The sequence below is a fragment of the Phascolarctos cinereus genome, unplaced genomic scaffold, assembly GCF_003287225.1.
Source record: "Phascolarctos cinereus isolate Bilbo 61053 unplaced genomic scaffold, phaCin_HiC Scaffold_1;HRSCAF=81, whole genome shotgun sequence".
NCBI classification, from domain to species: domain Eukaryota; kingdom Metazoa; phylum Chordata; class Mammalia; order Diprotodontia; family Phascolarctidae; genus Phascolarctos; species Phascolarctos cinereus.
In genome coordinates, this window is record NW_027555514.1 from 145,298,710 (window position 1) to 145,313,499 (window position 14,790).

The following is a 14,790-nucleotide window of genomic DNA, read 5'->3' on the forward strand; positions in this document are numbered from 1 at the left end:
TCTTATACAGAGAAAATTCATGTTATGTGAAATGTGTTGTTAAAATATTTGTACTTTCCACCATAATTATTATGACTCTGGAAAAAGCCCCAAATGATTTAATTATCATTAGAAGCAATAATGATAAATTCAGATCATTTAGTCTAAAAGAAAATGAGTTAAAGAGTGAAGTCTTCAGAAAGTAAAGAGCAGTAATAAAGGAAATGCTAACCAACTGCTTTCCATGTCATCAAAGAAGTGGACAGTTGGAGAAGTGTAAAATAAAGTTACTGAAAAGCTCCCTGAACAAAACAAAAAACCTGTTAAACTCTGGAACAGGCTGCCAAGGGGAGAGGTAGAATTACCTCCTCTTGTGTGCTTTAGCAAGATGAAGGTTAAATATCTTTCGTATGTTGCTAGATGTATTTTGTATTTTAGAGGAGTTGTGCTAGGTGATATCTTAATATTCCTCCCAATTTTTCTAATTATGTTCACACTCACACCCAATCATCTAAATTGCCTTTTTTTTTCCTTCACAGTGACACTCAAGCTAAGCTTGTCTACAACTAACAATGAATAACTTCCAGGATACTATGGATCACACACAAGAAAATGAAATTCTTGTAGCAACCCAAACATATTCTGTGGAGCGGCCCATCTATAGCTATCCAGCCCTACATGGGAAGCTACACAAAAAGGACAAGGTTCCTGACCCTATCGGAGATAAGATAAAACGAGCTTTAAGGTAGTAAGTTTGTACACTGGGTATGGAAAAGAGGGTTGAGGTATTTGGTGTAGTCTGTAATAAGTCTTTGTGATATGTAAGACCTGTGGTCTAGAGAAGTTCTGTTCGTTGAGATAAAGACAAATGAATGGTGGACACTTATAATTTAGAAAGCCATTTGTACCATTCCTGTTAGTGGTGGCTGTATGAGCGTGTAAATAATGGCACGTAGAAACAAAAGAACAGGGATTGGGATTTTGAAGGCACTTTAGAGGTAATCTAGTCCAACCCCCTCATCACTGTACAGTTGAGGACACTGAAGTTAAGAAGGGTTAAGCGACTCCTTTTAGCAGATGTCATCTTGAATGAAGATAGTGGCATCTGAGGCCCTTCATAACTTAGGCCCCTCCTGCCTTTCCAGTCTTCTTGTACATTACTTCCCACCATGTGTTCTTCAGTCCAGTAACACTGGCCTCCTTGTTTTACCACTAATTAGATACTCCATCTCTTGGCTCTGGGTATTGTCTCTAGCTGCCTCTCATTCCTGAAATGTTCCTCTTCCTCATCCCTGCCTACAGACTTCCCTGGCTGTCCCAACTAATATCTCGTTTTCTACAGGAAGTCTCTCCCAAACCCTCTTAATTCTAGTGCCTTCCTTCTTGATTTTTTTTTCTATTTATTCCCTATATAACTTGTTTGTACATATTCATTTTCTTGTCCCTCCATTAAATTGTGTGCACTTTGAGGGCAAGGATTATCTTTTACGTCTTTTTGTATTCCTGGCTCTTACCACAGTGCCTAGAACTTAGTAGGCTCCTAACAAATGTTTATTGACTGCCTGAGTGACTAGTGGTAAGGACTAGGCCTGTGATTTCATTGGTATAGGGAATTTCCAGATAAGGAAACTTTCTCTACCAATGTAGGTCAGCATCTTTTCTGCAAATTATTCTCTTGGAAAATTGCCTAGATAGAGTACTGAAAGAAGATAAAGTCCAACAGCCATTATGGGTCAGAGACAAACCTGAATAAGCATCTTGAATATGACTGTTTATCAAGTGCTTACTACATCGGGCCTATATGTTAGAGTTTGTGAACAACTGGCTCTGTGCTTCCCAACTATCAACGTAACTATCCACCTCCACTCCCTTTCTCCCTAGAATTTCCCTGCTAAGCCTCTTTTCTCATCCTTTCCCTAATTTCTTCACCATTTGGTAGCATCCTTAGGTTTTATCAAAGAACCCCAGGGTAGAAGGACCACTCATTTTGGGAAGCACTTTACCTAGGCAATAACAAGCCTAGAGATACTAACATACCCTTTGGTAAATTTTGTCCTGAAAAAGCTATTTACAAGATACCACAAAATGTGACTGTATTGCCTCCTACTTTGATTGATAATCAATGTTTACGTCTTCAATTACAGACCTACATTTACTATCGGAAGGTAGGGATGAGTCAAGCAGGCAAGATTCAGGTTCCCTGGAGTATTTCTATTAGCTCTGACTTGTCTCAAATAGTACATGTCGGTACATTATTGCGAAAATAATCCCGAGGAAAATAAAAAAGCAAAAAGAAATGGTTCATTGCCAAAATAATAATAAATTCCAGTCTTTTGCTGACACCTTATTAAGTCAAAATTCCAGTTGCTGAAGCCCCAAATTAGTTCCAATGGGATAACTACTAACTAATCATGCTAAAAAAAAAAAGACCTGTTGTTGAGAAGTAAAAGACAGGACTTAGAAAAGTGAGCTCTGATTCCATTTTTTTGCTGTTTTAATGGTCCTGCATCTCCAGGGCCCATCAGATCCCTCATTACCTCAAAATTTAGTACTGGAGACTTGTTCCTGTTGGTGTGGGTGGCAAGGAATATAATTTTAATTGTTTTTCTTTTACATAGGAATATTTCATTAATAGCAGTAAGTAATGAATTCTAAAGGGGGTATTCTGTTCTAATTTTTTTAGAAATGGAAAAGGATGTATAAGAAAATTATGTAGATTTTGTATTTGTAATAAATATTAGTCAATCCTCTTAGTGAAAGGATTTAGGATCCTTTTAAACTTTCATAAAGTAGACAATCACAGCCAAAATAAGAAGAGAAATAGGAACAGGTATGATCTATATTGTTCATGTCCACTCAATCACATTAACAAATCCAAGTGAAGGTGATAGGCAGCAGGCTATAATAAAAGTAGCATGTACTAGGAGGTGGGAGACTTGGGTCCTGGAAGTGATGTTTTAAAAAGTTTTTGATGAAATAAAAAAATCATGGGAATGATATAAAATATTTGTGTAATGAATATGAACTATTATGAAACATAGAGAAAAAAGGGAAAAATAATGAATTAAAAGCATGCAACTTTTAGAGATTTCTGACCCTTCAGCATCACAATAATCATAGGGTCAGGTACACAGTATTAAAAACATGAAATAGAAACAGCTTAAAAATATGTATTGGCTAGATACAAATATAGCAAAAGGTGGGAATGGAGATAAGGTCAGACTTATTAACTGTATGATTTTGGATAAGTCATTTTACCTCTGTGCTCCTTAGTTATCTCATTTGAAAGATGGAGATAATAAATATCCTCCTGTCTGAAGACAAATGCTAGATCAAATGATCTCTTGAGTTCCTTTACAACTCAGAGATCTGTGATTCTAGGTGAGCAGTTTTTTCCAGAATACCCTTTATTTAATTAATAGATACAGTTAACCACTAGAGGGCACACTGTACAAAACACAGTTCACGGAACAATCAAAATGTCCTGCTTTTTCTACATAACAATAATATCGACACGTCAACAAAATGGTACATGGATTTTAAATCTTATAGTGGTGGTGGCAGATGTACTCTGGTCCTTACACATTCTTTTGCTTTATTCCTTTTAAGATCAATTGCAACCTTAATTTAAACAGATCAGGTCCCACACCTGCTTCACAAATTCACCTAGGATGCATTCTACCTAGGACAATAGATTAGGTTTCCTGCTCTTACACCTTAGGCAACCTCTCTTAGTCTTGTGTCCTCATCTCATGTCACCAAACTGTCTTTGACATTCTTTTCTACCTTTCCTCCTGAGTGGAAAAATATGCATCGTGTCTGTCTTCAGCTTAGCTTACTCAAGTCTTGAGTTTAGTTTACCAGGCTTCTTTTGTAGTATTTCTCATTGGCTTCTAAATGAAACCTCTACTCTTTTTCAGAGTCAGCTACAGATCATTGATCATAGCACTAACTTGGCTTCCCTCATAAAGAAAATGGTTCTAACAGACAAATATTTCAGTTCTCTAACTTGTTAAGGGTGGGGAATGTTATCCAGAGCACAAATTTTATGTATATTCTATTAAAATAGAATACAGGCAAGAAATGTCTGCTGTTATAAATTTTACTAAGTTATATGTTACTAACTTGTCTTTTGTCTCCCTTTGTCTTTTCCAGCTGTACTCCTAAGAAAATAAGGAATATTATCTATATGTTCTTGCCCATATGTAAATGGTTGCCAGCTTATAAACCAAGGGAATATGTATTTGGGGACTTTGTCTCAGGTATAAGTACAGGGGTGTTACACCTTCCTCAAGGTTAGTAAAACACAACTCATGTTTATTCTACTATCTCAAATAACTGTCTGCTTTTAAAATACATGACTTCCTCCTTTTTATATGTTCCATTACGATTTGTACTCATGTATAAACCATATTTTATATCATTCTCATGACATTTTTTTAACTACTCCTAAAAACTTTTTTGAAAATTACTTTGTGGAAAAAAAAAACAATGAAGATGGAACATGGCATAGCAGATAGGGAGGCAACCTCAGAATCAGAAATGAATGAAAAGGCATTTACTAAGCACCTGATATGCACACAACACTACACTCAGTGTTGGGGATACAAATAAAAAAGCAAGGTAGCCTCTGCTTTCATTTAACTCGCAGTCAATTAAGGGGAGACAACATGTATGGGGTGGTTCAACTGCAAATCAGATGGGAAGGCACGGTGATCCTTAGGGTTCAGTGGCATGGCAGATGGTAATATATCTTCTTTTGTGTTGTTTGCATTAATAAAACTATACCTATTTCTGATGTTTAACAATGACTTTGGCAGTGAGAACTTTGTTTTCTGGGTCTCCAGTAGTCTTCAGTGGCATGCTTTCTGAAAAAGTAAGGGCTATAGCTCTTGCTGAGGAAGTTGGCAGGACTGTGTTGCCAATTGCCTCAGCATATACCTGATTCATAGACAAATAAATAGATATGTGTGCATATATATATATATATATATACACACACACACACATGCCTGTTGTATCTATGCATATATACATGTACATGTGTACTCACACATGTGTATAAGTACATGCATGCATGTATACATACATATACTGCCTTTGTGACCCTGGGCAAGTCACAAAAGCTACTCTTTATAGGATCATAATTTGAAAACAGTCTCACATCTACATTGTTAGAAGGAGCCTCCTCACTGAAGACTCTGCAAATCTGTGAAGTCACGAGAGGTTTAAAAAAACCATATTTGAAAGAAAAATATATCTATTCTAACTACAGCTATATAAAGACAATGTTAACTACAACTGTATAAATATAATACTAACTAGAGCTACATAAAGAAAATACTAACAGCAACAGAATTTATTTCAAATATATATGATGACCTTGATAAAATTAATATACATCTTTCATTCCTTTTAACAATTAGCAAGAAATAAAAGTGTACAGTTATATGTAGTCATTTACAATCACTTTTAGGTTTTGTTTTGTATTTTCTTTTGTTCTGTTTATACATGTAATTGCTGATATAAGTGAAGAAACAATTTATTGTATTTTAAAAAAAAGCTAATCCTCATGAAGTCCCAGGATAGTGAGAAATGGGGAAATGGTATATGGTAATATTGATTCCATAGCTATAAAACCTGACAGGTGGGTCTTACCCAGAGCCATACTGAGTCATTCAATCAACAGATACCTGTTGAGTACTTGCTATACATAGGGATATACCTTTTAGAGGTCTTTGAGGGTTTTTTCCCAACTGTCTGGTGCAAATTATAAATATTTTTAAAAATTCAAGGAAATATTCCAAAATGAGATATACTATGAAGAAAATGTTTGAAGTACTCATGAGGTCCCAAAGTTTATTTAAGAAGCAAATAAAAATGTAGCTGAATTACCAGTGAATAGAAAATGTTTTCAAGATTTCAGGAATGGAACTAAATTATCATCAATTTAGTAGAATAATCTCAGTAGTTCAGAGATAATAAGATGAGGAAAAGGAATTGTAAAGGAGGTCTGGACACTTTCGGAATGTGAAAAGGAAAGAGTGAAATTTGAGAGGACTTGAGGATTCCAGTTGTAAGAATAACAGAAAAATCTAACAAGAAGAGAAAAGAAGTTGGTAACACCAGGGATGAAAAGTAGGATGTGTCTGTGAAGATACTAATAGCGTAAGAGGATACTAACAGAAGTGAGAATGGAAAGTGAGAATTCCAGAGTTGAAACACTCAACCAGACAGTTTCCACAGCATTTCTCCAACAGTTAGACCCAAGAGCTGCAGGAAAGAATGACCAAAGACTGAGGCTCTTTTAGAAAGTGTGGAGAGTAGGTATAATTATTCAATGACCTACATAGTATGTGCAATGTTTGCCTTGCTGCTTTAGCCAAGTAATGCTTTCTTAAAAGAGAAGGCAGATAGACTTGAGGAATGATTTTTCCTTCTCCAGATCGTCAGGAAAAATGAGGTGTTCCTTCAAAAAGGGGAACAAAAGCTTCAATGTAACAGGAGAAGAAAGAGGAGGAGGAGGAGACAGCAGCTACTGTGATGGCTAAGGGAAATTGTTATGCAGTAGAAAGAGCACTGAACCTGGAGTCAGAGAACCTGACTTCTAATTCTGACTCTGCCACTTAATACCTGTGTGATAAGTCACTTAACCTCTCTGGGTTTCAGTTTCCTCATCTGTAAAATGAGAAGTTTTACCAGATAATTTCTAAGGAATTTCTAGCTCTAATATAGGGTCCTAAATACTTTGGAGCTAAGTAATAGATATGAGATTCTTCCTAAAGAGGAATGATGTGGACCATCTAAGAGAAAGTAGCTGCTTGTCTTCCAAGGAATGATGATGGAGATGTATCTATAGGTACTGTCAGCTAACAGATCACCCTGTAAGAGTCAGAAGAAGAAGAGATTAATAGTGGTAGTTGCTAACTCCACACTAAGGGCTACTGAGGCTGCTATCTGTCGTTAACAATAATAAGATGATCCTGTTGTCTTCTGGAAACATATACCTAAGATTTGATGGCAGACTCAGTCAAACCAAATGATTCCACACAATGGTCATGTCCAAAAACATGTGCCTCTTTCTGTACCTTGTGTCCATCACCTGTCTATCAGAAGGTGGGTAGCATGCTTCATCATAGGTCCTCTAGAGACATAGTTGGTCATTTCATAAGTCTTTTTTTTTAATAAGTTATTTATTTTGAGCTTTCAACATTCACTTCCATAAGCTTTTGAGTTTTAAATTTTCCTCCCTCTCCCTCCCCACCTCCCTCAACAAGACAGCGCACAATCTGATATAGGCTCTACATATACATTCCTATTAAACATTTTCACATTTGTCACGTAGTAAAGAATAATTAGAACCAATAGGAGGAACCACAAGAGAGAGGAAACAAAACAAAATAGAAGAAAAAAAGAGCAAATAGTATGCTTTGATCTGCATTCAAACTCTATAGTTCTTTCTCTGGATGTGGATAGCACTTTCCTTCATGAGACTTTTGAAGATGTCTTAGATCCTTGCATTGCTGAGAAGAGGTAAGTCTATCAAAGTTAGTCATCGCACAATGTGACTGTTGTGTACAACATTCTCCTGGTTCTGCTTACTTCCCTCAGCATCAGTCCATAAAGTCTTTCCAGGTTTTTCTGAAGTCTGCCTGCTCATCATTTCTTACAGCACAATAGTATTCCTTTACATTCATATACTACAACTTGTTCAGCCATTCCCCAATTGATGGGCATCCCTTCGGTTTCCAATTCTTGGCCACCACTAAAAGAGCTGCTATAAATATTTTTGTACATGTGGGTCTTTTTCCCATTTTTTATGATCTCTGGGATACAGCTCTAGAAGTGCTACTGCTGGGTCAAAAAATATGCACATCTTTATAGGCCTTTATGTGCCCTTTGGGCATGGTTCTCCATTGCTCTCCAAAATGGTTGGATCAGTTCACAAGAGTTCCTAAGTCTTCAAATATGTCTTCCTTGTCCGTGAATACATTTTTTCCTCACTTCACTGTGCATCAGTTCATGAATACCAGGATTTTCTCAAATCATGTTTTCTGAAATCACGATTTCTTCCAGTGTAAATTCCAGTGCGATTTGTTCAACCATTCCTCAGCTGTCTAGATGGTTCTAGAGGAGAAAGTGAGACTGGTGACATTGCACAACCCTCCCTCACTTAAATTCAATTCACTTGCATGTCATGGGAATCACCTCCATGATGTCATGGTCCCCTTCCCTCCCCTCCCCTTCCATTCCCAAAATGTCACAAGATATCTTAGGGTTTACAGGCCAGATTTCTTTCTTAAGGACCATGCCTTAAATTCAAATCATTCTGGCTGTCACTAATTGGCCAACGATAGGTCCCAGACAAGACAATTTAAGACATTCCCTTATGTTCTAGTTATTTGCTTTCCTTTATTTTATCCCCCCTTTAATGATAAGGAAGTTTGTTTTGCTTTCAACTATTTCCCCTTTAGTATTATTCTTCCATTGAATCTTGCTCCTCCTTATCATTAGTTATCTTCCAGTTTCATTTAATGGATTTCTACACCATATTGTGTGTGTGTGTGTGTGTGTGTGTGTGTGTGTTCAACCATCCTTTGTCTCTTTCATATGAGAATGAAATTCATGTGATGCCTTTTCCCTCACCCCTTCCTTCCTGTTTATATAGTCTTTTCACATCCCCCTGTTATAAGAAATAATAAGTTCTACCCCTTACTTCCTCCCCTCTATATGGGTGTACTCCTTTTTTTGTTCTTTCTTTTTCCCCTATTCCCTCACAACAGAACCAACTCTACCCCAATATATGTTTTTCTTAACTCCTTCAGTATCCTTTGAATATACATTAAGGTTCTGGAGGGACACATTTCTATTTCCCCTGTTACAGTGTTGTCGCTGCATCATCATATAGTTCTTTCTTCCTTATTTGAGCCTAAGCTCAAATAAATTTACCTTCCTAGGTTTGTTTTGACTCAGGTTTATATTTCAATTCTCCTTTGTACAGTTCAAATGAGAGTAATATTCATATGATGCCCCACACCTCTTTCCCCATCTTCCATTTTTATAGCTTCTCATGTACCTCAATGATTAAAAAAAAAGTTCTTACTCATTTCTTCCCTAAGGTATTATTTTTTCCTTACCTATTCTTGCCTGTATTAAGACCATTAAAACAGAATAAAACCATCCTCAATCCGTCTTTTCATCTTGTTTAATAACTTATGTGATTCTTGAAGTTATGTTAGGATTCTCATGAGATACCTGTCTCTTCCCACTCTGTTAGAATGTAAAATGTAAAAACTTCATCATCATGTAGGCCCTGCCAATAGTTCAAGTGTATTTAGCTTTTTAGGTTTCTCTGGACTCTTGTGTTTGTATTTTAGAGTTTTTAATTATCTCAAGTTTTTTGTTGTTTTTTTTTTCCATCAGGAAAGCTTGAAAGCCCTCTTTTCATTAAAGGTCCATTTTTTTCCTGTAACATTACATTCAGTCTTCCAAGGCAAGTTAATCTTGGTTGTTACTTTTTACCTTTTCTCTTTTGGAATGGTTTATTACAAAATTTTCTCTCTTTTATAGTAATAGCTACTGGATCTGGTATGACAAAGGTGTCAACAATGTGGATGCAGCCCAAAGCACTCCTTCCTATCACATAAACCAAATTGAAATGTAATTGGGAAATATTTAACAAAATAAAAATATAATAAAATACAGATATTATTATGTTTTAAAACTAAATCAATATGTGGCCCATAGGGATCTTATTGCACAAATTAATGGCTTCCATTTCTCTTTGAGTTTTACACCACTATTGTGTGATCCTAAATATTGTTCCTCAGTACTTGAACTCTTTCTTTCTGGCTGCTTGCTTTATTTTTTCTTTTGACCTGAAAGTTCTGGATTTTGGCAAGAAAATTTTTGAGAATTTTCATTGTGAGCTTTTTTCTGGAGATGATTGGTAGATTCTTTCTATTTTGACTTGGCCAGCTAGTCCTAATAAATCTTGGCAGTGTTAATTTATGATTTCTAAAAATGTGTTATATAGTCTTTGTTTTTGGTAATGGTTTTCAGATAGTCCAATAATTCTTAAGCTACCCCTCCTTGATCTATTTTCCAAGTCAGGTATTTTTTATAGTACATATCTCATGTTTTCTCTTATTTTTTCAAACTTTTTATTTTTTTCCCAATATTTTTTATTACCTCATGAAGTCATTGAGTCCATTGGGTTCATTCTCATTTCTGTGGAGTCCAGTACTTTCCATATCCTATTCTGAGCACTTATTCTCCTTCCTCCAGAGCTCACTCTTCAGTTATCATTCTTCATTTCTTCTAGGTATGTAGTCCTTGACACTAAGCCATTGTTTTCTTTGAGTCTCAACCTGTAATTGTTGTGAAGTTACTTTCTTCTGAGTTTCTTTTTTGGCCAACTCTTGACCTACACTATTTCTTCATAGCATTTGGTATCTTCTGTCTACTCATATCTTCAGTGTCAGTTCCTAGTTTATCATTTTTGTCAGGCTCAGGCTTGACTCCCTGCTACACTCTGGAATGGTGGGGTAGTTGGATCGTGTTAATTCTGCCTCCACTTTCCAGACTGCTGCTGCTGACTTTCACTTCCCTTCCTGTGTCTGGACTCAAAGTTCTGGCATTATCCCCATCAGTTTTGTGATTAATTGTCCCTAGTCAGCATGCTACGCATGGACTACTGCTTTTTCTCCATCGCTGGTGGTGTTTTCTCAATCAGGGTGCCCCCTGGGGTTTCTCTGGTCATTGCATTGCTATGGTCTGCTACTCCCCTTGGGGCTTTCCTAAAGGCAGGGTGCTTTGCTTCTAGGATCCTTTGTCATGACACTACTATGGTCTGCTGCCCCCTGCAGGGGTTTTTCGACTCAGGACATTATAGCTTCCAGCCTATGCCCTCCTGGCTTCTTTGGCATCCATGTCCATGGCTTCTGGTTATATTTTCAGTTCAGGCTTGGTCTGGATGAAGAAACTTTTGAAGTTCTCTTTAGAATTTTTGTTTATTGTTCAATCTGTTTTTAGATCATTGGTGGAGAAAAATAGGAGAGTTGGGCTGCTCCTCCCCTTTCACATAACCTTCTTCACCAGAAACCTTGATTGACTAGGGGTTGATAGTACTGCTCTCTTCTACTCTGGTCAAACCACATCTGGTGTATGATGTTCAATTCAGACTGCCACATTTTACCAGGGATGTTGATGACCTGGAGAGTATCCAGAGGAGGGTAACCAACACATTAAAGGACTTTGAGATCATTCTCTATGAGGATCGTTTGAATTAATTAGCAATATTTAGCCAGGAGGAATAATGGATAAAAGTTAGAAAGAAAGAGACTTGAGCCTGATGTAAGGAAAATCTTTCTACAATTGGAGCTTTCATAAAGTATTCTGGGGTGCTTCTGGAATTAAGGGCTTCCCCTCACTTAGAGATTAGCAAACCCTGTATGGCCACTTACATAACATAAGGGGTGTCATGCAGGGGATTCTTCTCCATGTATGTTGGTTTCTTAAGTGCTAATTTTGAGATTGTGTGTGTGAATTCCAACATTAGTATAAACAAAGGAACAAATTATTTCTGTATGTGAAATATAGCGGGGAGTATGTTAAACTTTTTTTTTCCCTTAGAATTTTTTTCTTCTTGAGAACTAAACTCTGTTGGTATTTGACAGAGCATTGGCCTAATTATTTTAATAATCTTGACAACTGTCTTCAAGACCTAAATTGTAGCACTGTACAAGGGAAACTCACTTTACAAAATAGATATCTTCCTAAAAAGTTGTGTTAATTTTTTTTTCTTTGCAGGTTGAATAAATTAAAATAGACTAGAGGACTTCATTGTTCAAAAAAATGTTATAATGAGTTCTTTTAAAAAAACAAATAATCACCCCTTAAAGTATTTGTTTTTATGTTTTAATTGTTCATATAGAGATTTTTTTAAACTCATGAACTTTTTAGAATTTTAAGACTTGGATTTTCTGGTTACTTACACCTACAATTATGTCACTGGGAATAAAGAACCTTTAAATGTGAGTTCATCCACTATATTTTATGAATGTTTCTTTTTCTTTTCTTTTTTTTCCTTTTTTTTGCATCCCTTAGGTTTAGCTTTTGCAATGTTGGCAGCTGTACCTCCAATATTTGGCCTGTATTCTTCATTTTATCCTGTTATCCTATATTGTTTTTTTGGAACTTCCAGGCACGTCTCCATAGGTAAAAGTTTACATTTGATCATTGAGAAATTTTATTTTCTACCATAGTATGCTACACCATCAATAAGATTATTGTCAGTTCTTAATTGTATACCTCTATTATTAAATACTCAACAAGTCTAGTATAGTACTTTTGGGGAAAACTTTCATATGGTCTCAAAATTCAACAAAGTATTCTCACTGTCTTTGAAAAAAGCGTCAATTTTATCATGTAAGAGGGCAATTTGTTGAAATATGTAAAATAAAATAAAAGTTAAATTTCATAATACAAAGTTTTCATGTATATAAATTTAAAAATTAAAACCATAATGATAAGCCATAGCTCCTAATTACTATGAAGGTATAAAATACCAGTTTCATCCACCAAAGAGAGATTACAAAAGAGTCCACATCCAGTGAAAAGCTCCTGTGAACTTTAGGATTCTGTCACTCTGTGTTTCTATATTATATGCCCTATATGAGTCAGTCAGTCAATAAGCATTTATTAAGCACCTACTATGTGCATATATACACACATACATATTCCTTCTATAATTAAGGTTAAGATATTAACCTAGATAGGCAAAGTTTTCAGAATAATATATACTATTGTCCTACCTCTTTCCTTTCTCTCTCTCTCTCTCTCTCTCTCTCTCTCTCTCTCTCTCTCTCTCTCAAAGCATTTTTCTAAATACAAGGCTAGTGGTTAAAATAATAATAGCTGCTACATGACATAAAAAAGATATTTCTTGATAGCAATAAAATGATATATTTTACCTAAAAGTAGGTGAAATTAGAATTGAAAACAATTTCCTTGGACTCAAGGAAAGTAAATTTATATTAACCACTGGATATGTCATTACTTTAGGGCCCTTTGCTGTGATTAGCCTGATGATTGGTGGAGTAGCTGTCCGATTAGTTCCTGATGACATGTACGTAGGTGGAGGAGGTGCTAATTCAACCAATGGTACAGAAGAAAGAGATGCTATGAGAGTAAAAGTTGCCATGTCAGTGACTTTGCTTTCAGGAATCATTCAGGTGAAATTCTCATTGATGGAGCAGTTGGTTTGGATTTAAAATGTCAACCTGTTGAGTGCTAATTATACCAGACAGAAGCAGTCTGTCAGCACATAACATATCCATTCATTCAATAAATATTAATTAATCCCTATATTCAGAGCCTCTGCCACATACTGGCTATGTCATCCTGGGTGAGTCACTTAGTTTCTCAGTACCTCTAGGTAGTTTTCTTAGACTATGTTTTTAAACAGTTATCTTTACGCCTTGGTAAATGGACAGTCCTCACCAAGCGTCCCTGCACCAGTGAAATCTCAGGTCCAAACAAAGAAATGTCCAAGTCACAGAGCTAGGTGCTAGGGATGAACAAAATGCAAAACTAATCTTGCCCCCAAGCAACTTACAATCTAATGCAAAGGGTGGTTGCACATAAATAACAAATCTTGGGTAATACTTAAAAGAGAGTACATCATACATTCACATACACAGTCACACACAATAATCTAGCACTTATTGCACAACCAGTAAGTGACTTCAGTTAGACTGCTTGCTCTGTGACAGGTAGAATTTCATCATGATCTCTAGGAGAGGCAGTGGAACACTGATTGAGTGACTGAGCTCAATGATTGAGCCCTGGACCTCCAATCAGAAGAACTGAGTTTGAGTTTTGGCTCTGTGTGGCTGGGGACAAAGCACATAATCTCTCTAAATTTTAATTTCCTTATCTGTGAAATGGGTATATACCACTTGTTCTACTTCACAGAGTTGTTTTCAAGATGAAAAGACATAATGTCTGCCAAGTGCTTTGTAACTGTAAAATATCTGTCTTAGCTGTAGCTCTGTGTATGTCTATGTATGTATAAGAATGTGAGCCATTGTTGTTACTGTTTTTAAATGTCTGATCTGTTCAATGGTATGCTTCTCTTTGCCATTAAAAATTAGTTTTGCTTGGGTGTCCTGCGGTTTGGATTTGTGGCCATATACCTAACTGAGCCCTTAGTCCGTGGTTTCACGACTGCAGCAGCTGTACACGTCTTCACTTCCATGCTAAAATATCTGTTTGGAGTGAAGACAAAGCGACACAGTGGACCCTTTTCAGTTGTCTATGTAAGTAAGCTGGTTCAATTCTTCTCAGCCTTCACATTTCCTCTTTTTTACTTCTAAGAATTTTTACAATCAGGAAAAAAAATCTTTTTTTCCAAGAAAAGCACAGTAAAACAAAATGTATCTCTAGAATTCCTTGAACGTATGTATGTAGTTGGGGCATAGAGTTCTGTTTAGCTTGATGGTGCATCTTTAGCCTGACTATTCTGATTCACAGACCAAAATTGTAAGAGTTGTTGTTACAAAATGTTTTCTCTTTATGAACTATAAGTTAAAATGTGCAGCTGTTCAAGAGTCTTCTCTGAGTAAATGAGATTTATTAAAGCTGTTCTGCAGCCTTTATTGAAATTGTTATGAGTCACTTTCCTTAAACTTGGTTGACAGGATTTTTTAAATATATGCTACTGTGTGCAGCATATGAGGCATTGTGGGCAGTGATAAAAACATGGGCCTTACCCTCAAAGAATTTACAGAGACATAAAAATGTACATAA

General features: G+C 36.2%; 1 protein-coding gene across 4 annotated transcripts in view; it reads left to right on the forward strand.

The window, feature by feature from the left end:
• Positions 1–526: 526 nt before the first annotated feature.
• SLC26A5 (solute carrier family 26 member 5) overlaps positions 527–14,790 on the forward strand; it is a 47,448-nt gene continuing 33,184 nt past the window's right edge. For all 4 annotated transcript variants that reach the window (XM_020984534.2, XM_020984538.2, XM_020984539.2 and 1 more), the window contains exons 1-5: positions 527–724; positions 4,135–4,274; positions 12,088–12,198; positions 13,045–13,214; positions 14,136–14,300. In XM_020984534.2, coding sequence (XP_020840193.1) covers positions 552–724; positions 4,135–4,274; positions 12,088–12,198; positions 13,045–13,214; positions 14,136–14,300 — 759 coding nt within the window. In that variant the 5' untranslated portion in view covers positions 527–551. The remainder of the gene's footprint in view (positions 725–4,134; positions 4,275–12,087; positions 12,199–13,044; positions 13,215–14,135; positions 14,301–14,790) is intronic.